The 24,789-nt window shown below is 36.6% G+C and overlaps 2 protein-coding genes across 2 annotated transcripts; one reads left to right on the top strand and one right to left on the bottom strand.

Moving 5' to 3' along the window:
- The first annotated feature begins 574 nt into the window (after nucleotides 1-574).
- On the top strand, nucleotides 575-8,604 carry LOC132546272 (glutamate decarboxylase 1-like). Its single transcript, XM_060209984.1, has 13 exons — nucleotides 575-863; nucleotides 1,260-1,499; nucleotides 3,315-3,405; nucleotides 3,645-3,751; nucleotides 4,123-4,238; nucleotides 4,624-4,703; nucleotides 5,418-5,589; nucleotides 5,810-5,874; nucleotides 6,553-6,631; nucleotides 7,210-7,359; nucleotides 7,504-7,608; nucleotides 7,867-7,956; nucleotides 8,335-8,604. Exons 1-13 carry the CDS (start codon nucleotides 575-577, stop codon nucleotides 8,506-8,508), a joined length of 1,758 nt encoding a protein of 585 aa, XP_060065967.1. The 3' UTR covers nucleotides 8,509-8,604.
- Nucleotides 8,184-23,712, bottom strand: LOC132546285 (uncharacterized). Its single transcript, XM_060209995.1, has 10 exons — nucleotides 23,629-23,712; nucleotides 21,228-21,455; nucleotides 20,554-20,699; nucleotides 20,250-20,382; nucleotides 19,481-19,621; nucleotides 14,103-14,318; nucleotides 13,293-13,436; nucleotides 12,259-12,396; nucleotides 11,902-11,980; nucleotides 8,184-10,685 (listed from the first exon to the last, which is right to left on the bottom strand). Exons 1-10 carry the CDS (start codon nucleotides 23,693-23,695, stop codon nucleotides 10,025-10,027), a joined length of 1,953 nt encoding a protein of 650 aa, XP_060065978.1. The 5' UTR covers nucleotides 23,696-23,712; the 3' UTR covers nucleotides 8,184-10,024.
- Nucleotides 23,713-24,789: the final 1,077 nt, after the last annotated feature.

Genomic DNA, 24,789 nt, shown 5'->3' with positions numbered 1-24,789 from the left:
TTTAAGGTTCTTAAATCCTGTTCCAGGTAAAGGGTTATATTACACAATCGGACACTACCTTTTTAAAACACATGTTGCATTAAATATATTATTCGTCCTTTCGTTAAAGTTTTCCATTGTCAACACGTGTTACGCGTTTTTTGTTTCTATTAAAGGCGGATAGAATACCAAATGTATATTCATATTTTTTCTCGTTTTAGATAATCTGAAATATAAATATATAATCTTAGATTTGACCTTAATATTCAACAACAGATTTGGTTACAAGTGTTAAAAAATATTTTCAAAATAAGTTATAAATTAGATATCTATAGACATTTACCAACGAGACCATGTATCGATTGTATTAGGCATTTCAGGCACTTTTTTTAAATATTTACATATACAATTTGAGACCATATGTCACAACTGAGTAAATTTAGCAAACTAGAATGACTTAAATAGTGGTTAGTAAACTCATTCTCTATATTTTGGCTTGTGAGACCGTCTTATGCCGTTTTCATTTTCCTCCATCTTAACTGGTAGGTTTGCCTAGCTATACATACTGAATACACTCAAGATCTACCAACAAATCATGGCCTTCGAGCTCTTCCAGAAAATCCGCGATAGATGTCGCTCCGATAGTCTAGAGAGAATTCTTTCTCTTGACCACCAGCGGACTTGTGAACTACCAAAAGAGCTTAAAGGAGATAAACAACATCATCAGAAAGGTGAAAACACACAACAGCTCAGTGGTGACGGCAATCCACATCAACACAGTGAAGAAAACGCAGCTCTAGCAGAAGATAGGAAAATATCAACTTCTAAGAATTTTACCCCAAACACACCTGATTGGACAGAATTTGAAGGATGCTTTGCTTCTGGTTAGTACGACAGATTACTCTGTATTTGACTGCAAATAGTGAGGTGAGAGGTCATGAATAATGCCATAAACTTGCGGGTTTTTTCGACAATAATCGACCTGTGGTTTGTAAGTACAAAAAGTTTACAGAAAATGAAGGTCTATTGAACTCTCCTGTAATTTATTTCAGCTTATCACGACCTTTTTTGACAACTTAAATTGTTTTTCTTTTATATCATAAGGTTATTAACTGTCTTGAACCCTTATCTCAATAATAGCCACTGAACTTACTACCAGACAAGTTGTAGTAATCTAACTCATATACTTCACAAACAAACGTGACTTTGAAGTTCACTTGTTAATTATAAATCGCACAAGTCACTTTGAATAATTATTTTCCTTTCATTTTCATTTTTAGACATGCTAACAGTAGACGGTAAGACAAAACTGAAGAGGCGCTTCTTCATGGAGTTGTTGGATATTTCATTACATCACGTTTCTTTATCGGAGAGTCGCAGACACAAGGTTCTAGACTTTCACCATCCTCACCAACTTCACGAGATAATGGAACATTGTATCGAGTTGGACGAGAATGGGCGAGATCTGGAGCAGATTCTGAGTGATTGTAAAGAAACACTGAAATACTGCATACGAACAGGTATAGTTTTATGACTATCTGTACCATCAGTATACGAAGGTGCTACAAACTTACTTTTAGATGTCATTAGAGTCTAAGATTGGATATTTCTCTTCGATGTAAAAGGTAAATCTTTTTACAATGCACAATTATTTTTTGTTTTTGTTTTGTTTTTGTTGTTTTTGTAAAAAGACCTAATAAAATCGGTCATATTTAGACATTTTAAAACCACTTTCTTTCGTTATACAAAAATGTTTATGTTCAGCTTAAATAACTTGTTGGGCTTGATGTCTTGGTTAAAACTCATATTCAAAACTATTTTCTGACTCCTTTAATTTCATCTCGAGTAATTTTACCGCTTTCAAAATTAACTCGGGCTTATATCGAAGTCCTTGGTTATAGATATTTTCAAATTTCAATATTTACAATTATTGAAATATATTTTATCTGTCATATTCATACATATATATGCATGGTAAAATATGGATGGATAGATAGAAAAGTAGATTACGTGTAGGGACAGAATATCGGTTTAATTGATTATCATCTTGGAAGAACTGGCAATTCCATAAACGTCTTTCCGATGACATTGCGTATTACCAGCTATCAGCATATTTTACCCGAGTTTAGGATTTGCCATACTTTTCTTTCATGTCTAATTTTGTGATATATCAAAATCAGAATAAACGGATGCATATGATAAATTACCTATATTGTTGTGAAACACATGTTTTAGTTACATTTGCCTACAAGTGACATTTGGTTTTGAAAGATAAAAACTGGAAATATAATTTTATAATGGCATGTCACACGCATTCTTGGTAGAAATACAATGTAAACACACTGGACTGATCGGAGGTGTCCTTTCTAAGAAGCCACACGGTCAAATGTCAAAATTCTGGGTAGCCGCTGATTTCATACAGGTGACGTGTGCTTTGATTGCTCTGCAACTTGAAAACGCGTTGCCCGATTCACATTAAAGGTTAACTGACTCTAAGTTTTTTTGACAAATAAATAAACCAAGCACAATATGTCAACACACACAGATTGACCTTTAAATAAAACAATAATAATATTAGATATATTGTAGTATTGCAACGTACCGTAAATGTCAGCGCTTTTCATGATGAAAGCATCGTGCTAATATATAGGATTAGGGATATTGTCACTTTTGTTTACAAAGAGCATTTATTACTCATGTGCTAATTCATCATTTCGCCATTTTGCCAAATATGATATTGCGCTTACATTTGAGTGCACAAATTATGTATAATGTACATTTAAAGTTTGTGTCAAACAAATACGTGAAACATGCCTGGGATCTTGCATTAGTTACCATTAAGTATAAAATTTATAAAAGAATATTCTTTTAAAACGCAACAGAAATAATTTTAAGAAACTGAACAAAAGAAAATATTACTTTTTTCTTAAACAAGTTATGAATTAGATGTAATATACCCAATATGCAAATTGATTTATTTATTACAGAAGCAGTTTTTCAAGCATTTTTTCTGAATGACCTGTATGTTTCCAAAGTAATTTATGTTATACATCAACCAAAGTGTAAAAGGATAATACCCTATTGTTATGGTCTTGATTTATTATGTTGATTTATTTATTAGAGGTCGATATGACTTAAATTACGTCTTTTAGAAACTGCACAATGTTGTTACAAACAGATTGCAACGGCACTGACATGGAAGGTTCATGTATCAAATTCAAATGATATCAAGAAAAAATAGTTATATTAAACACATCTAACATTAGATATGGAGCTACTCAGAATGTGTCGTTGACGTAATGAATAATTTGTTGTCTAATCAACTTTTCCTGAAGGCCACCCAAGATTTCTTAACCAGCTCTCTACAGGCATGGATATGATTGGTATAGCAGGCGAGTGGCTCACTGCAGTTGCCAATACTAATATGTGAGTATTAATCAGTGCATCATTTTGTAGAAGCTTCAGCTAGGGGGAACTTCCCTTTAGTCGAGCGTTCGGCTAAACTGAAGGGTCGCTAGTTCGTACCCGAGCGGGGACAAGGTGATTTTTATTATTCTTTTTTCTGTTACATTTGTCATGAAATATTTGTTTATTTTGATATACAGAGACATTTTAAGGACGATAATACATACAAAATGTAATAGTATCATTTTGTTATATATCAGGTTTACTTACGAAGTTGCTCCGGTATTCACACTTATGGAAGAAGTCCTACTACGCAAAATGCTCAGCTTTGTTGGTTGGAAAGATGGTGACGGAACCTTTGCACCAGGTATGCTACGATTATTGGTGTTAAATACATCGATGAATTTGTCATTAGAAAAGTACTCTTAATTAAATAGTATGTAAATGTACCTGTACGGCATATAACTTTGTCTTGCTTATTGGGACATGCATGACTGCATCGGATCCCACAGATAACACACAATGCCATAAAGTTGTATCATAAAAGGAGATTATCTACATTATTTCATTTCCTGTGAATAATGCTTGTCTTCTCAATTATGATTGTACATTTACGGAAAAGGAAAGGAAAACCAACACCTGCTTGCTGTTGAAAATTACATGTCATCTTTTGTTCATTTAGCTGTGAACCTTATTGTTGATAGTACTGCATATGAAATTACTTTTTGTGCTTGCTAGGTGGAGCGATTTCTAACTTTTACGGTATGTTGGCTGCTCGACATTCAAAGTTTCCCGACATTAAAAGGAAAGGTTTTGCTGGTCAGTCACAGATGGTCGTGTTTACATCTTCTCATGTAAGTGTTAACTAGGGAATTGTATAACCCGTAACCTTTAAACGCAAGCATTTGAAGAAAATGAGAAAGAGCTTACCCTCCGACGAAAGTTTCGCAAAGCAACGTATAGGCGATATATATCATATTCGTGCAGAATTCGGTTTTTAAAAAGGCACTGCTGTTACCATACAACTGATGCAAGCACTGCTGTTACCATACAACTGATACAAATGTATGGCATTACGAAAAAAAAACAAAAAAACATTTATATCTTTAGTACGAGGAATGATTTATCATAAGGACTAATATATCAGAAGAAATATATAACAAAGCAATTTAGTGTCATTAGTTACCCAGATCCTTGGAAAAGTTCACCAAATGCTTTTGTTTTCGTCTTCGTGTATAGAGTCATTTCTCGATGAAGAAATCTGCCAGTTTACTTGGCCTGGGAACGGATGCTGTCGTGTATGTTGATTGTGACAGCAGGTAAGCTCTAATATACTGTATATGTAAACCCTGGCACAAAAGCTAAAAATTGTTCAATACGTCTATTTTCTAAGCAAATGCATTTACTAAACTGCTTACTTATATATTACACAATGTGATATTATGACCTACTAAACTCACCTGGATAAATCGGAAGGATATGTCTGCACCGCTGACATCGCAAATGGAAAAACCTTAAGACTCGAAAAACGACTCGGCTTATTTTCTTTAATAGAGTGCAAATTGCAAATATTTTATGAAAGAAACTACCGGCTTATTTTCATGATAGGCTTGTTTTCGTGATCGGTCTATTTTCACACTTTTAGGATGTCCATGGAACAGGACTTATCGATAGTTTTTGTTAATGAACACATCTTGGTCTTGAGTCCATGTCTTTGCTTGTTTAATATTATCAATAACTTAAGGAACATTAGATATGTGAGGATCAACACGGTTTCTGTCATATATTATCCAATTGCGTGGTAAGATTTAAGTGAATCAAAGAAAAAGAAAGCTTTGATCCCATGAAAATGCTTCACGAATACAATGTACGAACCTTTCATGGCAAAATAATTACTGAATTATTTCTTTCATTTAGTAGCAACCAGTAATAAACAGAATAAATCAGCAAAGCACATATCGAAGGAATATAGGGACAAGGTTAACGATGTTTCAGTTATTACATTTTGAAATCATACTTGATCTTGGTTGCAGTGGACGCATGCTGCCCGAGGACCTGACAAGGCGAATTGACCTAAGTCTGACAAGAGGTGAAGTGCCTCTCATGGTTAACGTCACGTGCGGTACTACAGTGTTTGGTGCATTTGATCCAGTCAACGACATATCCGCTATTTGCAAGAAATACAATATATGGCTTCATGTTGATGTAAGGCATTATACACTTTTGGTTTGTTTAATTAATTTGGTGACTTCACGCTGAATACAAACCACATATTACAGAAATGTTTCCTGAGAAATAACAATACAAAGAACATAAGTGCATGCAAATTTGTTTTGTTTGAAATGGAATCACGTTAGATATAACTATCAAATGCACGAATTTTAATGGGTTTTTTTCTTTCTCTTTGTCTGTCATACATTCATAGGGTGCTTGGGGAGGATCTGTATTACTGTCTGAAAGACACAGACACTTGTTAGCAGGCGTATCTAGGTAAGTTGGTTTTTATTGTATTTAACATGCTATCTCAGTGATTTTGATGTACTGATCTGTGTTGATGAGAGACAATGATATTTGTTTGCAAATATTTCTAGCTAAATGTAACAGTAACGACTCATTGCTGTATTATTTACTTTTTGCTTGGCAATCTAAGATATATGAATCAGTTCATTTGTCAGTGAGACAGGCGATTTAATGCAGTAACCTCGAACATGTTTTATTTGACCAGCACCTTCAGATATAAGTACAATGAGAGTGTTATGAAGAAAATGAATAGTCCTCACATTTGTTCTCCATGTTATATAAATGTACATTGAACTGTTTATGTATGAACGTGTGCTGCTTATCCTTTTCATATTGTAGTAGATTTCAACGTTGATATATTCGTTTGTATCCTTAATACATCAGTATGGCAAATCCATCATTTCAGCGTTTTATAATTATAATGTGCTGTCTTATAGGACAGGCAACCATACAAGTACGTTTTACTGTTATTACTATTACTGTATTATTGATAAGATGAAGATAAGGATTGTTGTACAAAATCCTAATTGATATGATGTTAATGAACAATATTGATAATCTACTTTCATGCTTAAATCTGATGAGTCGGGATAGAAAATTATTCACTAACGACTTACAGGAGTATTTCACAAATTGTCTCCTTACCAGTGCTAACTCTATGACATGGAATCCACACAAGATGATGGGAGTACCGCTACAGTGTTCGGCGATCCTTCTCCGTCAGAAGGTATGAACGTTATGTAACGTTTGTCCAACATTGTGTAGGAGGATGAGGACAAATCTTTGGCAGTTAACAGTCTTGTGACGGAGACAAAGTTATCAGTTAACATATGTTTTCACTTCTTCCAATTTGTCGATTATCACATAATGCATTTATTCAATTGCTTTCGAAATTGTTACATAATGCGATATTATGATCTACTTAACTCACCAAGATAATCTAAGGAATATGACATCTCAAGTGGAAAACCATAAAGACTCGACTTATTTTCGTGCAAGGCTCCTTTTTCGAGATCGACTTGTTTTCGAAGTGGAATAGGAATGAACGATAACTCCTATTAATGAACACATCTTGTTCTTGAACCCATGTCTTTGCTTGTTCATATTTAACATTCTCAATACCTTAAAGATCACTAGATATGTGAAGACCAAATTGTTCCTTCGGCAATTAGCATTGTTCTCAGCGTATAGGAACATACTACTTATATTAAGAAAAATCTCTGCAGCATATAGCGAAAATAACAATGTTGATTAAATATAATTTGACGTTACTTTGCTTTTTTCTCTCTCTCTCTTTGTTTTAAGGGTATTCTCCATGATGTGAATGCACTAGGCGCTTCCTACTTATACCAGAACGACAAACATTATGACGTCACGTATGATACTGGCGATAAAACAATACAATGTGGACGTCATAACGACGTATTTAAACTGTGGCTGATGTGGAGAGCAAAGGTATCCATTAGATTTAAATAATTTCGAATTTGGTAGCTGTTCTTTAATATATTTATTCTATCACATTTTTTATCCATGTATACATCCTTTTAGTCTAAATAACAACAAACCATCTCTCAGTAAATATTTGTTTATATCTTTCAGGGTGACAAGGGTTTCGAGAGTCAAATTGACAAAAACTTCAGGCTTGCCAAGTATTTGATGAACAAAATTCATGAAAGACCAAATTTCAAACTTGTCAATAACGAGGTAACATTAAAATATTTTTCAATGTTATTTTCTCCTGAACGCAAAAGCTATATGCACGATCGCCTTTGTATTTGAACTATGCATTCGTATCAAAATGCGTTCAAACTAAGGAACACTAAAATGTCTATACTGAATATCATTTCCGCTATTACATTGACAAATTACAGAATGAGAAAGACGTGAAAAATATAAAACATTTGTTTTCTTGAATTCCGAAATATGATGATGAATAATTTAATTTTGTATATATTCGCACAGTTCCAGGCGCCAAATGTTTGCTTCTGGTTCATACCTGATAGCGTAGCCTGTGTTGAAGATCCTGACAAATACAAGACTGAACTAGGAAAGGTATTAATTAATTTTAAAGTCATACAACTAAACACTAAAAGTGACGCCTAGTAAAGTCACAAATACGAATCAAAATGTAAACCATAAATATTTGTTTATTTTAATACAGTTTTGACAGAATAGGTGTAAGTACAGCAAGGTGTGGCTGCGAAATGCGAAATGAATAAAAGATGGCGAAAATGAAGTAAAATGAAATAACAAATGAAGCAATAATAATAAAAAAATAATTATAGCAAGCAAATTTAATATATCAGTCTACAAGTCTAAAAATCAGACAATAAGTTACTATGACGTATAGATAATATCGTTTATACAATAGCTTCAAATTAGGCAGACCTTGTTCGGCACTAATGAAAGTAAATTTTTAAAATGTTAAAGGTTGCTCCTAGACTGAAGGCTGCGATGATGGAGAAAGGTTCGATGATGCTAGCTTATCAACCTTTACTTGACTTGCCAAACTTTTTCCGTGTGGCTATTTCGAATCCAGCTCTCCAAGAATCAGACCTGGACTTCGTTGTCAGTGAGCTAGAACTTTTGGCGAAAGGTATATAACAGTGTATCCTATCACCCTGTCAATATATTATGATCACATCGTTGTGTATAGTGTATGTCATTTCCACCATCGCGGGCGAGAGCCATGGACAAATTACAGACGAAGGAAAACTGGAATAACTGCGGAAAGATTTCCATTTGTATTCTTAAATCCCGAAAAACGTTGATAAATGATTTGATTCTGCACCGTTCCAAGCGCCGAATGTTTGTTTCTGGATCATGTCTGACCGTAACTGATACAAGACTGAACAACTTTTAAAGTACTGTTAAAGTCATAAAAGTAAACGGTAGAAACGACACCCAATAAAGTCACAAGTCAAATTGATAAATTGTAAATGTACATGTACCGGTAATAACCGGAAATCAACTCACAAAACGAGAAGACAGATGTGTACAGTATTACGAAAGGCGATAATCAAATATTTGCGCAAACAATAGTAAATGGAATTCGATGAAAATATTTCTACTGTAATAAAAGTATACCGAATGTAGTCATAGTGAGGATAGGAAATTGATATATATATATATATGTTTAGATAAAAACAAGAGATGATTTGCTATATAAAGAATTCCAACTTTATAAAGCATGACTTCCTTTGACACAAATTTGAACAAAGGGCAATAACTCCAGCCACCATCTCTCCTGCCCCATTGGTATACTGCACATTGTCTTTGTATAAGCAATGTACACACCAAGTTTTATTATCGAACCTGAAATGCATGCAAGTTATGCTCGGGACAAGATATTTTTTAAAAAGGGCAAATAATATGTAATTGAGGAGTTGAAGGCCCTGAATTTGGTACACAACACAGTAAACAAAGTTATGCTCCAGAAAAGATATTTTTAACAAAGGGCAATAACTCGGTAATGAAGGAGTTGTGGTATTTGTATGATAAACGTATACATCAAGTTTCATTATCCTAATTTCTGTGATTAAGGGGTTGCGGGTCGTTAATTTGGTACACCGCAAATCGTCTTAGGATGGACGGACAAGTCAGAGACTATACAATCCCGCCGATGATTATCGGGGAGCATACAGACAGACCAGCTAAAATAAATAAAATCATTTTCATCATTACATACTCTTTGTGCTCTTTTTTCAATCTGGAGATCTGAAAGCTACCGCGAGGTAACCTATCCATGACTTCAATTTTCACCATAGATATTAAAACCGGAAGTATAACTTGCAGTGTACCTTAAATCTAGGAAAAAGATAACGTCAAGCATATATAGAAGATACTCTTTTGAGCTGGTTGACTTCATTAAAGCTATGTATTGTGTTGCATATCAAGCCAACAACAACGCCCTTTTCTCAATGAGATCAGTCTCGATTTGACATGACTTTATGTACACAAGCACACAGATTATTGGTGTCCATTAATGCCACAGCTCTGTTGTCGCTTGGCCTCCTGTTTAGAACTGGTTGACTATACGTGTGTACCGAGTCGATATCATCATCGTCCTCCAGAGAATCTGTGGGTACTTTGCCTGGCGGTGGTTTTAATATGAATAAAATCAGTCTCGATTTGACATGACTTTATGTACACAAGCATACAAATCACTGGTGTCCATTGATGATAACGCTCCGTTGTCGCTTGGTCTCCTATTTCGAACTGGTTGACTATACGTGTCTGCCAAGTGAATAGCATCATCGTTCTCCAAGTCGGAGAATCTGCGAGTGCGCTGTCTGGCGGTGGTTTCAATATCTACATACTCGCTGCGTGGAACCTGACGATCGTTGTGACATTGTGCCTGTACCTGATGGATCATGTAACTGGCATCCATGAACGACCTCTCCGTCTCTGGTCCCGTGTACACCGATCGAATCTCAGGGCGACTGAATTGTCGCTCCCTGGGCTTGGTATCCTTTTCCTTTCTAGAGCCGCTAGGGACTCGTTTCCAGGACAGACTGCGGTACCCGTCAGATCCTCTTCGAGTGTGTGTATATGGTGTTTCCCGTAACGATTCTTCGCGAAGGACTCGCTGCGTCCGCCGAAAAGGCGACTCCGACGACGCTTGAGAATCACAAGGAATGTCGTAAAGAATTACATCCGTTTCCTGTTTGTGCGGAGCTGATGAGGACCCGTGCATTGATTCGTTTACAAATCCTCCATTGTTGTTGACTCTGCGATGTCGGAATCCTCCCCTTGCTTTCCATTTGGAACGCTGCCTGCAACTGTAAATTGATAATCAAGAAAGTAACAGAATTACTTATGCATTGATTACATATGTATGTAATACAGTCGTGCATATTGGTGTTTTATATTACTTATTAAAATTGTATATGTTCTACATCGCGCCAAATAAGACACATTGAATGATATCTCCAAAGTATGTTAGTATATAAATTGATAAACAAAGATGCATCAGATTCAATGACAACGATGTTTGAAGCCGAAAAGCAAATGAAAAATGTACGTGTAAAGTAATTCCGTCAAGAAACATCAAGCAAATACCAACATGTTAACATAATCATAATCCAAACTCAAATTCAATAAAAATAGGGCGAAGTATGAACAAAAGAAATGTTTAAAAGGAAACTCCAGAAAAAGGACAAGAGGGACAACCCGGTGATCTGAATGAGTCTTCTGCTGCATCGACGACAACCGCCATGTAAACCTTGGTCAATTCAAGGAAGTAATGTCACGTTCTCAAATGAGAACAAGGTATACAAGAAAGAAATCATCAGGCAAAGTCTCATTTCATACAAAGGAATAGAATATTTCTCAATGAGATCACTATGGCGACTACAAAACTTCCCCATAATGTTCATCACACTGCATCTTTAGAACTCTTGTATTACTAGTTTGGTAGTCAGTTGATGACTTACAGCACGAAAATCGTGGTAATGGGATCAGGCCCTTGAATATCGAAGCAATTGCATGTAAACTGTGACATGTAAAATGTGACCAAATCGGACCAAATGTGACTAACTATATCGAACATATTTATAAAACATAACTTTCTTTCAAGTTTTATACACTAAACTGTACTGTCTTACAACTAGTATATCAGTACGTATTCAAGCTTAACCCTGTGGGACATCCGCGTATTACAAGATATCAAAAATTATTATATACTTAGACAAAAACCAGTACTTAACATCTGTATGATGAAGTTTACTTCATTGTTTGCCTCTACTTTATCTTATCCAAATTTGTATTCAATGGTGCAATACATTTTGTGTCTTTTGTACAATCTTCGAGACTGCAGATTATAGAGACTGCTGATAGACTATTAGAAATAATAATTTGTTTACTAAATGGTTCGATTTTCTCAAAAAACAAATCAAATTACACATGAAAATCAGATTTTTTTTTTTGCCTCAAAAACAAAACAAAACATGTTTAGTTTTAAATGTTAATAATGTTGATATAGAAGGAAAGATTTACCGTCTAGCCACATAGGCTATGATACAGATAGAGAAGACGAAAGCCATCCCAGAGGCCACTCCGATCGCCAGGTACATCACTGAAACAAAACGGATAATATCACCAATGGTATTATCTATCAGCAAGTAATCAGTTAACAGCATTCAGCGCAATTTTAACTTACGTTTACCGTATACTTTTTTCGGATAAAACTTATCCCTCGTTTCAACGAGATAATCTTTTTCAAACAGAAACCACCATAAACACTGTATTAATTACGGTAGCCAATGAAAATATCACTCATAGTATCGAGGCACTCTATAAAATTTATCATAATCTTGTTCACACAGAAAGTCTGTTACAGATCACAATATTTACCGGTTTTGTACATCTCCTCTCTGGATTCAACATCCGGGTCCCCAGTTGAGGTATTGTTTTTCCGACCTTTAACCCCTACAGAGGGGTCATCTTTCTGATCAAAGGGTGGGTTCTTGACCGGTGAATGGTGCTCCACATCTATGAAATCAATAAAGATAAGTGATTTATCGAAGAAATGTGGATATGTATATACGAATGTGGGTCCATTTATCATCAAACATTAACGTAAACAAAAACAACAGCATCATGCCGAAAATCGTTATTAAAAACCAAAAGTAATCATCTCAATTTGAATGCTATTGTTTTAATACGTAACATTTGAACCGATGCAAACGAAATCGTTTTCCAAACGTCTTCAATAATTTGTCCTTTTTAGTAGGGCGTGGCGTTGATGCAATTCAACACATTGAAATTTCTTTTTTCATTCAAATGGAAATTTACAGTGACAATGACGACACGTTAAGGAGAAGGGAACAATACGGAAATACATTAGGGATATTGATTTTACCCGCGTGTTTCTATGTAACATATAAACTACATTTACCTCATACTTATGTTCATATTGGGGTATCAACTGGGTGATCTATTGCGTCGAACTGTGGCTTACTTATTTCTTTTGAGCGATTAAATTGATTCTAGGGTATTGCTACCTACCGACACTAAAATTTATTTAGAGTACAGCGTGTAGAGCGATTGATCTACCATTGCTCTCCACATGCTTACAGTTTGGGCGAATATATTGATGAATGGTGCAATCAGTACGTGGATTATATCTGTATAGTTTACGTACAACGATTGATATTTTATATTCCTGCCGAGTTACTTCACAAATCTGATAAATATTTCCAGAGAAAAATATCAAGGACAATATTTTTTGGGAAAGAGAAAATACGGGAAAATCCGCTAGAACACATCCTTAAGTTATTCGTCATTTAATCATTAATAATATTAATCCCTTCTACTAAAGTGCTACTTTTACATAAACTGTTATATGTCATGATATAGAAGGCAACGTAATCGTAGAGAACACCTACAGAATTGACATATGAAAGGTCTCCTATTATCACACAAATCTCCGGCCAGTTTGAGGTCGCCTTTCTTTTGTAACACGACGCACGTGTCGCTCGTGCATTTATCATACCGGTCGGCATGGAAGTATGTAGCCGGAATAGGTACCCCTGGAATACAATGTGGAATAAAGTTTTCATAGTTCCGATGACACAATATCATAACGAGGAATTATTCTTGGTATCAATCAATTAACCAAAAGTGTCAGCACTGGACCTCATCTTCATAAAACATTGTTTAATAATTGTATTGATCAACCATAGGTTCAGCATTATGATTGATATAATATTTCCTTCTATTACGTGATAATAGACGGAGGGTTTTTAATCCGCGGGAGATATATGCCTAAGGTGAAAATTTGCTTCCTGATGTTGATATCCCCCCTATCTCACCGACAAGGTGAAAGCTTACTTTTTTCTTAACTTTTAAGCTTTTCCTCATTGTATATAATGTTATTGTTGTCTCAGTATTTAGCATTGTTGACGTGACGTTATTGAATTATTGACATGACGTCACTTGTTAATGTGACGTAATACAATTGTCATGAAGACAAACAGCCCCTCATCGCCTCCAACTTAAGGTATGGCAAGGAAATCATAAATTGTGCATACATCTGATCAAGTTAAGATGGGACATATAAGACTTTTATTTTTAGCAATGACGCCGAATATTACACCACATATGAAATAGACAAATCGGAATAAAAGATGATGAAAGAAAGAAAAGCATTTAGACATGTTCATCGAATTAAAACCACAGTACATTTTTGTATTTACCATTTGTCCATTTCCAGCTTTCTTGCTTACTAAGACCGATCCAGAACTGACCAGGTGGAACTGTGATGATTTCATCACTCTCATGCATGTGTGTGACGTCAACTGTTGCAATGGTTCCATTGTTAAGCTGACATTCATCTACAGCGTCCTCCCACGTCGCCGGTTTGGTGGAGGGCCGAACACAAGATGGGTAGACACCGCAGATATGGTGGTCGTCTGACAGAGTACAACAATGAAAAAATATTTATATGAACAATTATAAGCAAGGCCATCGAGAATGTAAAACACCATTTTGATGAATCTATGCATTAGGAATAGAGGATTGGAGCACTGTCAATCTGGACATTAGGAATAGAGGATTGGGGCATTGTCAATCTGGATGTTAGGAATAGAGGATTGGAGCAAAGTCAATCTGGATGTTAGGAATAGAGGATTGGAGCACAGTCAATCTGGACATTTGGAATAGAGGATTGGAGTACAGTCCATCTGGACATTAGGAATAGAGGATTGGAGTACAGTCCATCTGGACATTAGCGACAGAGAATTGGAGCACAGTCAATCTGGACATTAGGAATAGAGGATTGGAACGCAGTCAATCTGGACATTTGGAATAGAGGATTGGAGTACAGTCCATCTGGACATTAGGAATAGAGGATTGGAGTGCAGTCCATCTGGACATTAGCGACAGAGGATTGGAGCACAGTCAATCTGGACATTAGGAATAGAGGATTGGAGCACAGTCAATCTGGATGTTAGGAATAGAGGATTGGAGCACAGTCAATCTGGACATTTGGAATAGAGGATTGGAGTACAGTCCATCTGGACATTAGGAATAGAGGATTGGAGTACAGTCCATCTGGACATTAGCGACAGAGAATTGGAGCACAGTCAATCTGGACATTAGGAATAGAGGATTGGAAGGCAGTCAATCTGGACATTTGGAATAGAGGATTGGAGTACAGTCCATCTGGACATTAGGAATAGAGGATTGGAGTGCAGTCCATCTGGACATTAGCGACAGAGGATTGGAGCACAGTCAATCTGGACATTAGGAATAGAGGATTGGAGCACAGTCAATCTGGACATTTGGAATAGAGGATTGGAGTACAGTCCATCTGGACATTAGGAATAGAGGATTGGAGTACAGTCCATCTGGACATTAGCGACAGAGGATTGGAGCACAGTCAATCTGGACATTAGGAATAGAGGATTGGAGCACAGTCAATCTGGACATTTGGAATAGAGGATTGGAGTACAGTCCATCTGGACATTAGGAATAGATCTGGACATTAGGAATAGAGGATTGGAGCATTGTCAATCTGGACATTAGGAATAGAGGATTGGGGCACAGTTCATCTGGACATTAGGGACAGGGGGATTGGAACACAGCTAATCTGGACATTAGGAATAGAGGATTGGAGCACAGTCAATCTGGATGTTAGGAATAGAGGATTGGAGCACAGTCAATCTGGACATTAGGAATAGAGGATTGGAACGCAGTCAATCTGGACATTTGGAATAGAGGATTGGAGTACAGTCCATCTGGACATTAGGAATAGAGGATTGGAGTGCAGTCCATCTGGACATTAGCGACAGAGGATTGGAACACAGTCAATCTGGACATTAGGAATAGAGGATTGGAACACAGTCAATCTGGACATTAGGAATAGAGGATTGGAGCATTGTCAATCTGGACATTAGGAATAGAGGATTGGGGCACAGTCAATCTGGACATTAGGGACAGGGGGATTGGAACACAGCTAATCTGGACATTAGGAATAGAGGATTGGAGCACAGTCAATCTGGACATTAGGAATAGAGGATTGGAGTACAGTCCATCTGGACATTATTGGAACACAGCTAATCTGGACATTAGGAATAGAGGATTGGAGCACAGTCAATCTGGACATTTGGAATAGAGGATTGGAGTACAGTCCATCTGGACATTAGGAATAGAGGATTGGAGTACAGTCCATCTGGACATTAGCGACAGAGGATTGGAACGCAGTCAATCTGGACATTTGGAATAGAGGATTGGAGTACAGTCCATCTGGACATTAGGAAAAGAGGATTGGAGTACAGTCCATCTGGACATTAGGAATAGAGGATTGGAGCACAGTCAATCTGGATGTTAGGAATAGAGGATTGGGGCATTGTCAATCTGGACATTAGGAATAGAGGATTGGAGCATAGTCCATCTGGGCATTAGGAATAGAGGATTGGAGCATTGTCAATCTGGACATTAGGAATAGAGGATTGGAGTACACAGGACATTAGGAATAGAGGATTGGAGCACAGTCTGGACATTAGGAATAGAGGATTGGAGCACAGTCAATCTGGACATTAGGAATAGAGGATTGGAGCACAGTCAATCTGGACATTAGGAATAGAGGATTGAAGCATAGTCCATCTGGACATTTGGAATAGAGGGTTGGAGTACAGTCCATCTGGACATTAGGAAAAGAGGATTGGAGCACAGTCAATCTGGACATTAGGAATAGAGGATTGGAACGCAGTCAATCTGGACATTTGGAATAGAGGATTGGAGTACAGTCCATCTGGACTTTAGGAATAGAGGATTGGAGTACAGTCAATCTGGACATTAGGAATAGAGGATTGGAGGTCCATCTGGATTGGAACACAGGATTGGAGTACAGTCCATCTGGACATTAGGAATAGAGGATTGGAGCACAGTCAATCTGGATTTAGGAATAGAGGATTGGAGCACAGTCAATCTGGACATTAGGAATAGAGGATTGGAGTACAGTCCATCTGGACATTAGAGAATTTGGAGCACAGTCAATCTGGACATTTGGAATAGAGGATTGGAGTACAGTCCATCTGGACATTAGGAATAGAGGATTGGAGTACAGTCCATCTGGACATTAGCGACAGAGGATTGGAGCACAGTCAATCTGGACATTAGGAATAGAGGATTGGAGCACAGTCAATCTGGATGTTAGGAATAGAGGATTGGAGCACAGTCAATCTGGACATTAGGAACAAAGGATTGGGGCACAGTCAATCTGGACATTAGGAATAGAGGATTGGAGTACAGTCCATCTGGACATTAGCGACAGAGGATTGGAGCATAGTCAATCTGGACATTAGGAATAGAGGATTGGAGCACAGTCAATCTGGACATTTGGAATAGAGGATTGGAACGCAGTCAATCTGGACGTTAGGAATAGAGGACTGGAGAACAGTCAATCTGGATGTTAGGAATAGAGAACTGGAGCATTGTCAATCTAGGCATTAGGAATAGAGGATTGGGGCACAGTTCATCTGGACATTAGGGACAGAGGATTGGAACACAGCCAATCTGGACATTTGGAATAGAGGATTGGAGTACAGTCCATCTGGACATTAGCGACAGAGGATTGGAGCACAGTCAATCTGGACATTAGGAATAGAGGATTGGAACACAGTCAATCTGGACATTAGGAATAGAGGATTGGAGCATTGTCAATCTGGACATTAGGAATAGAGAACTGGAGCATTGTCAATCTAGGCATTAGGAATAGAGGATTGGGGCACAGTTCATCTGGACATTAGGGACAGAGGATTGGAACACAGCCAATCTGGACATTTGGAATAGAGGATTGGAGTACAGTCCATCTGGACATTAGGAATAGAGGATTGGAGTACAGTCCATCTGGACATTAGGAATAGAGGATGGGGCATTGCCAATCTAGGCATTAAGAATAGAGGATTGGAACATAACCAATCTGGACACTAGGAATAGATGATTGGAGCACAGTCAAACTGGATGTTAGGAATAGAGGATTGGAGCACAGTCAATCTGGATGTTAGGAATAGAGGATTGGAGCACAGTCAATCTGGATGTTAGGAATAGAGGATTGGAGCACAGCCAATCTGGACATTAGGAATAGAGGATTGGAGCAAAGTCAATCTGGACATTAGAAATAGAGGATTAGAGCACATCCAATCTGGACATTAGGGGAAGAGGATTGGAGCAAAGTCAATCTGGATGTTAGGAATAGAGGATTGGAGCACAGCCAATCTGGACATTAGGAATAGAGGATTGGAGCAAAGTCAATCTGGACATTAGAAATAGAGGATTGGAGCACAGCCAATCTGGACATTAGGGAAAGAGGATTCTGGAGCATTGTCAATCTGGACAATGAGATATAAGGAATAAAAGAGTACGCATTATCTGGTTACCAGACATAAAGGCAAAGTGTATTGTCAAAGTGGACTTGAGGAAAGGCGAAATGGAGTACGCTTAATATGGACATGAGAAATAGTCGTATGGAGTACGCTTAATCTGGACAGGAAAAACAGACCTATGGAGTACTCTTAATCTGGACATGAGAAATTGACCTATGGAGTACGCTTAATCTGGTGATAGGGAAAGAGGAATTGAGTACACTTAATATGGGCGTGAGGATTACGGGAATGGAGTACGAAATAGAGAAGAATTAATCTAGACAAAAGGACTAGAGTACGGTGAATCTAGACATGAGGAGTAGAGTAATGGTGTATGGTTAATCGAACCTGAGGAACCGTGGAATGGAATGTCGTTATTGTAAACGAACTTAATTTAGCGTAATCAAATTTTAGCGCATTTTCATCTTGTTAGGGTTAATAAGCGCAATGATGAGTCCTCAAAATTTGATACATAATCAGCATGCAGAAACTGCAGTAGGCGGAATTGTATTGTAGTATAATACGTTCAGTTCTAAAGGCGTTAAAATACGAATACTGCTAAACTCTTATGTTTATAATAATCTGGACATGACGATTAGTGGAATGAAGTTTTACAGTTAAATATGAAACATGAAGGCTATAAAAGCAATGGATGAAGGGCAACGTATACAGAGAGGGTATAGCAATGGAGTTCGTTTGATACTGACTGAAGACTAGAGGAATAGGAGATTGGAGCACAGGCTATGGAGTATGGCACATCTAGACGTAATGTATGTTAACTGGGTCAAAGGACATAGATTAACATCAACATTCAATAATACGTGTAATGCAGAGGATGTATAAATTCTTAACTCGTTTAGCTAATTTCGGTTCCAATACTTTGATTGATCCGCAAAAAAATGAGAGGGCAACATTAAATTTAAGTTCAACCTGTCCTATACGCCATTGAATCATTCACATAAGCATCATAAAAACTGCAGCATTGGGACATTTAAATTGATAGGGCCAACTTCATGGCTAGAAGGAGTTGCTTCCTTATGTAGAGAATTTACCTCGGCACTAGATTGCGATAATAGAGGGCAACCTACCATGTTTAAAATTCAAATTATTCACATATATATGTATATGAGAAATATTCAACATTGATGAAATAAACGAACACAATAGATTTTTTTTTTTTTTTTTTTTTACATAATTGGCCTCCTTACCGTATTTACAAAGAAAACGCCTGATCATGTGACAGTGCGAGGCGTGCCAGCTCCAAGGTTCGTCCTCATAAGGTCTGTTCACGTAAACACAGCCCCTGGCTGCTAAGGGTTCGTCCTGCCCCCACAGCACGGCACGTGAATCTGCGATTCCACAAACAACATTTAAGATCAATTCTGATAGGAAATGTAGTTACAACGTTTAAATTGCTTTAATCTGTCATAGAAACACAGAATATAAAAATACCCTACTGTACCAGTGATAACGTGAGTGCAAACTCTACAAGATTTCAGTCTTTTTTCTTGTAACTGCACTACTCCACAAATTCTCGCAATATTTACTTTATAGTCCATTCCAAGACTAGAACTGTGAATTCAACTTGAGTACCAGCAGGTGTAGAAAAACATACCTCGCAGCTCTCCTTACAAACCCAATGCATCTCATATGGCTCATACAGTTCTTAAACTAGCTCAATTTTGACACCCACAAGCACCTATAGACAGTCTAACAAATTTACTAAATCTAAAATCATTGTTTTATATATATCCACTAGATTGTGCAGAAATATTTCATAGTTTGCACATGCATCCACAACCCTCATCCACCTGGTTGGAGGTATTAACATGGTGTTGGGATATTTTATCTCCACAAAAGGTTATCCTCACAAAAATTTCACTTCATGAACATTCATATGAAACACACCACGGATGTTACAACAAAATGTATTTATTCTAGAAACAGATAAAACACAAATATTCCAACAAAACTTACTCATTTGGTACAGGGAGACGCCATGGATGCCCCCGCACCTTTCGCCCTCTCGTCCAGGACACGTGATGTCACAGTAGTCAGTTTCGGTCACCGTGATATTTCGCAGACGCCATTCACAAATACAATACCAACTCTAAGGAAGGTATAACACATGTTAAATGCAACCGAGTATCATTTCACTCCTAAGTCAGGTCGAGATATATCAAAAAAGGATATTCACAACTTTCTGAATAGCTTGTATATGATTTGCTATGACCTTTGACACCAATCTTACATGTTGTGTTGTTTGTAAGTTTATACTTACCTTAAGGGCAATAGCACCTTTCCATTCACATTTTTTAAAGCAATCCATAGCATTATTATTCTTCATTCGCACTCCACCCATAATGAATTCGGGCTTAACGCAGCCTCTGTATGCGATAAGCTGTGACATTGGAGTGACCGATCCAGCTGAAATTCAGGAAAGGTCTATCAACATTTATACCATCTCTCAGAAAGTGCGATACAGAGCTATTCTGTATCACATGTAACTATCTGGAACTCTTGTTTTGCTGAATCTGATAACAAAAGAATTACCTGACATTTTCTGCTGATTTATATTGTATATCCTCGTTGTATGTTTGATTCCTGTTTAATACTATTAAGCTATAGTTTAGATACGTTTTAAACAACCTATTTGACTTCCGACATCATTGGGTTACATTAATGATTTAATTTGGTTTTGATAACATTCCGATTGCAATGCATTTGTCGGACAGAACGTGGATCTGACAATGACATAGATGTATCCAAATTACCAATGAATATGGACTATAATGAAATACAATTATCAGTAATACTTGTACTTTGAATCTCTAACTCACAAAATTTTCTCTGAATGCACGCGATACGGAAGCAAGTGCGTCACTTTTGGTGTACAGAGTCTCTCTCTCTCTCTCTCTCTCTCTCTCTCAAAAAAAAAAAAAAAGAAAAATTTACCTTGCTTTCGTTGCTTATCGTACCAATCCCATCCATCATCATGTCCTTTTCCTGCAACCCAGGCCTTGAGGTCAGGGGTGGACTCAAGAGCGTGCGCAAGGTATCGCCCCGGACTTGAGTAGAAGTCGGTGACTACACCGAGGTCCCCATCTTGTGCCTTGCAGAAGTCCCTGGCCTCCGACCACGTCCTTGCCTCCTCCACCAGCTTGTAAATTTTCCTAGTCGACCCTGGCATGATAACAGCTCTTAATGGCAAATAGCTTTTAATTGTGTTGAAACCAAACGTATGTTATTCTATGTGTTTTTATAACTCTATTTACAGACATAAATGTTGAAGTAAAAGCAACCCGAAGTATGTTTCTGAAAACTTTCATAATGGAAAGGCTTTCTTTGAAAAAAAAACAGCTCAAAAGTATCTAAACATAATTCGTTTTTCATTTATAACTGCGATAAAATAACACCTATTTATATAAACTTAACATCGTGAAATTTCAAAAATACTTTCAACAAACACAGCAAAATCTTTATTTAAATATAAATATTGCAGTTGTGTTAGAATCTTTGAATACAGACATTAATGATAAAGAAAAGGTAAAGCACTTACGTTCTCAATTGTTTGTCTATAAATAGCGACGGATATAACATATAGGTCTTAATGGTATACGTATTATTCCTATATGAAGACACTTACATATCTCAAACAGATACACCTCTGTTTACAAAGCCTTTACAAGTGCACTTTTTTACAAAATAATATAACCATCTACTCCCCTTGGAAGAGAGAGTCATGCATTCCAGCAAATTACATTATCCAAACAATTACTAACCATAATCATTCTGTTACAAAACTTGTTAAGAGATTTTCATTCGTTTGGGTAAGATAAACGCGTAAGTAATTTGGTTTATTCTAGGAATTTATACGTCTTTCGAAGAATTTGTTTGAATGTTTGACCCATGATTCCGTTTATTCTGTTTGAAATTCTCTCTTGGATACGACTCAAGGAATATATGCGTATGCAATTTAAAGACTTGGTACCATCTTCTCTAAAGACATAATGAGGTAGGCAAATATCAACAAGCTAGCTGGCATTCATCCCATTGTAGACTGTAAACATGTCGTCAACGCTCACAGGCACCTCATTAAAGCGTCGCGAGCGGTGAAATTCCATCGCGTCAAACATCGTCCTATCATACAATGCACACTAAATATGTGCATTTAAACTTATGTTTTGTCTTTATCTAATCCGGCAACTAAATGAGCATTTATATAATTTATTCTCAATATATAGCACGTCTATTTTTGGACTAGGGTGTAGAATAACGGTGTATGAAATAGTTTTCGTTTAGTAAATATGAGTAAATAAAGAGTAACTTAAAGGATTGTTCTCCACGTCTAATACTCAGCACTTTCTCTTATGTGTTTACGTACATTATATAACGTTCATTACTTAGACCTTATCATCCACTAAGCTGTAAACATGGTTAGCATAAATGAACTGCTTTCAGTTGGCATTCATGGGCGTATAAAACAGATGTTTTTTCTCCTTTTTTAATTGGGCGTTATTTCTTACGCTCCCGTTGGTAGTGATGACTTTGTAATTTCTTTACAACGGATATATAATTTAAGTGCCAGTAGTTGGTGAACATCAATAGTTTATTATTAGATAAGTTATTTTAACTCTTTTACTATGTTCAGGGTAAAACATATGTAAATAAAGTCACGCAATGTACGTATGGAATGGTTCGTGACTGTTTTTTTTACCATGTAAGTATAATTATGTTACATCGTAAGAAATAGTGATTTGTTCCACCGAGTAGACATGCATTGATTCAGCATTCACGATACAGATGACGATGACGCAATGATTGTCAGAGAGGAGCTCGCACTTTTAAGGGTCTCTCTTTGAAGGCTACCTCTTTTTATTTGAGTTATGTCCATACAGTCCTTATGATTGAAATAGGTCTTGCGTTTCCATGTTAAACGCTTATTCTATCGCAACAATGTCTTATTTCTGTGATATCAATATCTATTCATTCACTTTTGTCAACCAGAGTTTATGTGTTTGTACTATTAACTCAGTATTATGGCTGTGATTTGTAGTAAACTTATTGTATATATATATATACATGTATACGTGGATGATATGCTTTCGACATGTTTCAGGGGAATTTTTATTTTGATTAAATACATAATATAACCAGGGACTACATTCCTTTACAAAATAGACAAGTTATAGTTGACACTATGTCTCTATCGTTTGTATATCTATACCTTACAATATACTACGATCGAGACCGCTATAGCTACTTAACATGTCAGGTTCTTCATAAAATCGTTTACATCCATTAAAATTGAATGCGAATATTTTGATTTTTCGATCATAAAAGAAAAGTTACTTACCCAAGACTCTTATAGACAAGGAAAGTTGAATGATAAGAACATTTGTCACAATCAAGAAAGCGTCCATGTCACGAGGTGTGACGTGAGTTTGGCTGAGAGCGGACGTATGTTATCGGGGTTTGATTTGTAATGAGGGGAAATATCCCCTTATACTGATGCCTAGCCAAACCAATTAGGGCAGAAATACGACCTCTCTTATCGTAACCTCTAGGCCATGTAGAGTATAGTGTGAGCAGAAATGAAGAGAAGAAAGAAAGGAAACATCAATGTATCTGACGAAACAAGGAATTATTTAATGACAAAAGGAAATATAAGAGAAATATTAAGCATGGGTGAATAATCTTGTATTTGGGAACTGTATGTTAAAATAACTTCATACAACATGTCGAAATAAACATTAGCATTTTTCATCTCTGAATCTTTATATGGAAATATTAAACATCGTGAAGATTCGGAAATGGAAGCTTTCATGTTAAATTCAATGAGATGTGTTGTTTGAAGTTATTTTAATATGTTTCAACGGACACTGTGAATTCAGCCTTTATATTTGAAAAATATGTGTAAATATATATGTATATGATAAATCACATCCTGCAAGATGAAAGTATCTGAAAGTATTATTGGTGAAATTACGAAAACAAAAACAGCTGTATCATCTTTTTAGCAAGAAAAAGTATCGATATATTTTACAGCATGTACAATAAAAGCAAATTGGGATCTGCACACTAACACACAGTAAGCAAATAGACCAAGAACGATGTATCATAGCATGCAACATAAGATTGGGTGAAATGGCGAGAATTCCTAATATACCGAAAAACAATAATAACAATTACCAGAATGTATGTAAACATAGAATAAGTTAAAAGAAAACAAATAATAATAATAAATTGGTTAATGAGAAAAAAGTAGACACAAGTAGTAAGATAAGATAGTATACATACCGCTACCAAATGAAAGCAATATAAAAAAACTAGCACGTTAAAGTAATTAACGCGCTTTCAGTAACGGGATAATTGCTGCGTTAAAATGATATATAAAGGTTATCAATTTGCTTTATTTTTAATTCACGCCATGTAACGACACAGTCATCGCGTGTTAGTGGGGAAAAAATACTTTTCTTTCAAAGCGACCCAGGTAGACGGCTGTACGGAACAGATA

This window comes from Ylistrum balloti, unplaced genomic scaffold, assembly GCF_031769215.1.
Source record: "Ylistrum balloti isolate Yb309-2 unplaced genomic scaffold, AGI_CSIRO_Ybal_v1 Utg369882, whole genome shotgun sequence".
In the NCBI taxonomy this organism is placed as follows: Eukaryota; Metazoa; Mollusca; class Bivalvia; order Pectinida; family Pectinidae; genus Ylistrum; species Ylistrum balloti.
This window is presented reverse-complemented; position numbering and strand designations above follow the sequence as displayed.

Excerpts from the sequence above, each read along its gene's own strand:
- LOC132546272 (XM_060209984.1), top strand. The coding sequence starts at position 575 with ATGGCCTTCGAGCTCTTCCAGAAAATCCGCGATAGATGTCGCTCCGAT. Across the intron at positions 4,704-5,417 it reads TATGTTGATTGTGACAGCAG|TGGACGCATGCTGCCCGAGG; the intron begins GTAAGCTCTAAT and ends TCTTGGTTGCAG. Across the intron at positions 5,590-5,809 it reads ATATATGGCTTCATGTTGAT|GGTGCTTGGGGAGGATCTGT; the intron begins GTAAGGCATTAT and ends ATACATTCATAG.
- LOC132546285 (XM_060209995.1), bottom strand. The coding sequence starts at position 23,695 with ATGGACGCTTTCTTGATTGTGACAAATGTTCTTATCATTCAACTTTCC. Across the intron at positions 20,700-21,227 it reads CGATAAGCAACGAAAGCAAG|CTGGATCGGTCACTCCAATG; the intron begins GTAAATTTTTCT and ends CCTGAATTTCAG. Across the intron at positions 11,981-12,258 it reads AGAGGAGATGTACAAAACCG|TGATGTACCTGGCGATCGGA; the intron begins GTAAATATTGTG and ends GTTTTGTTTCAG.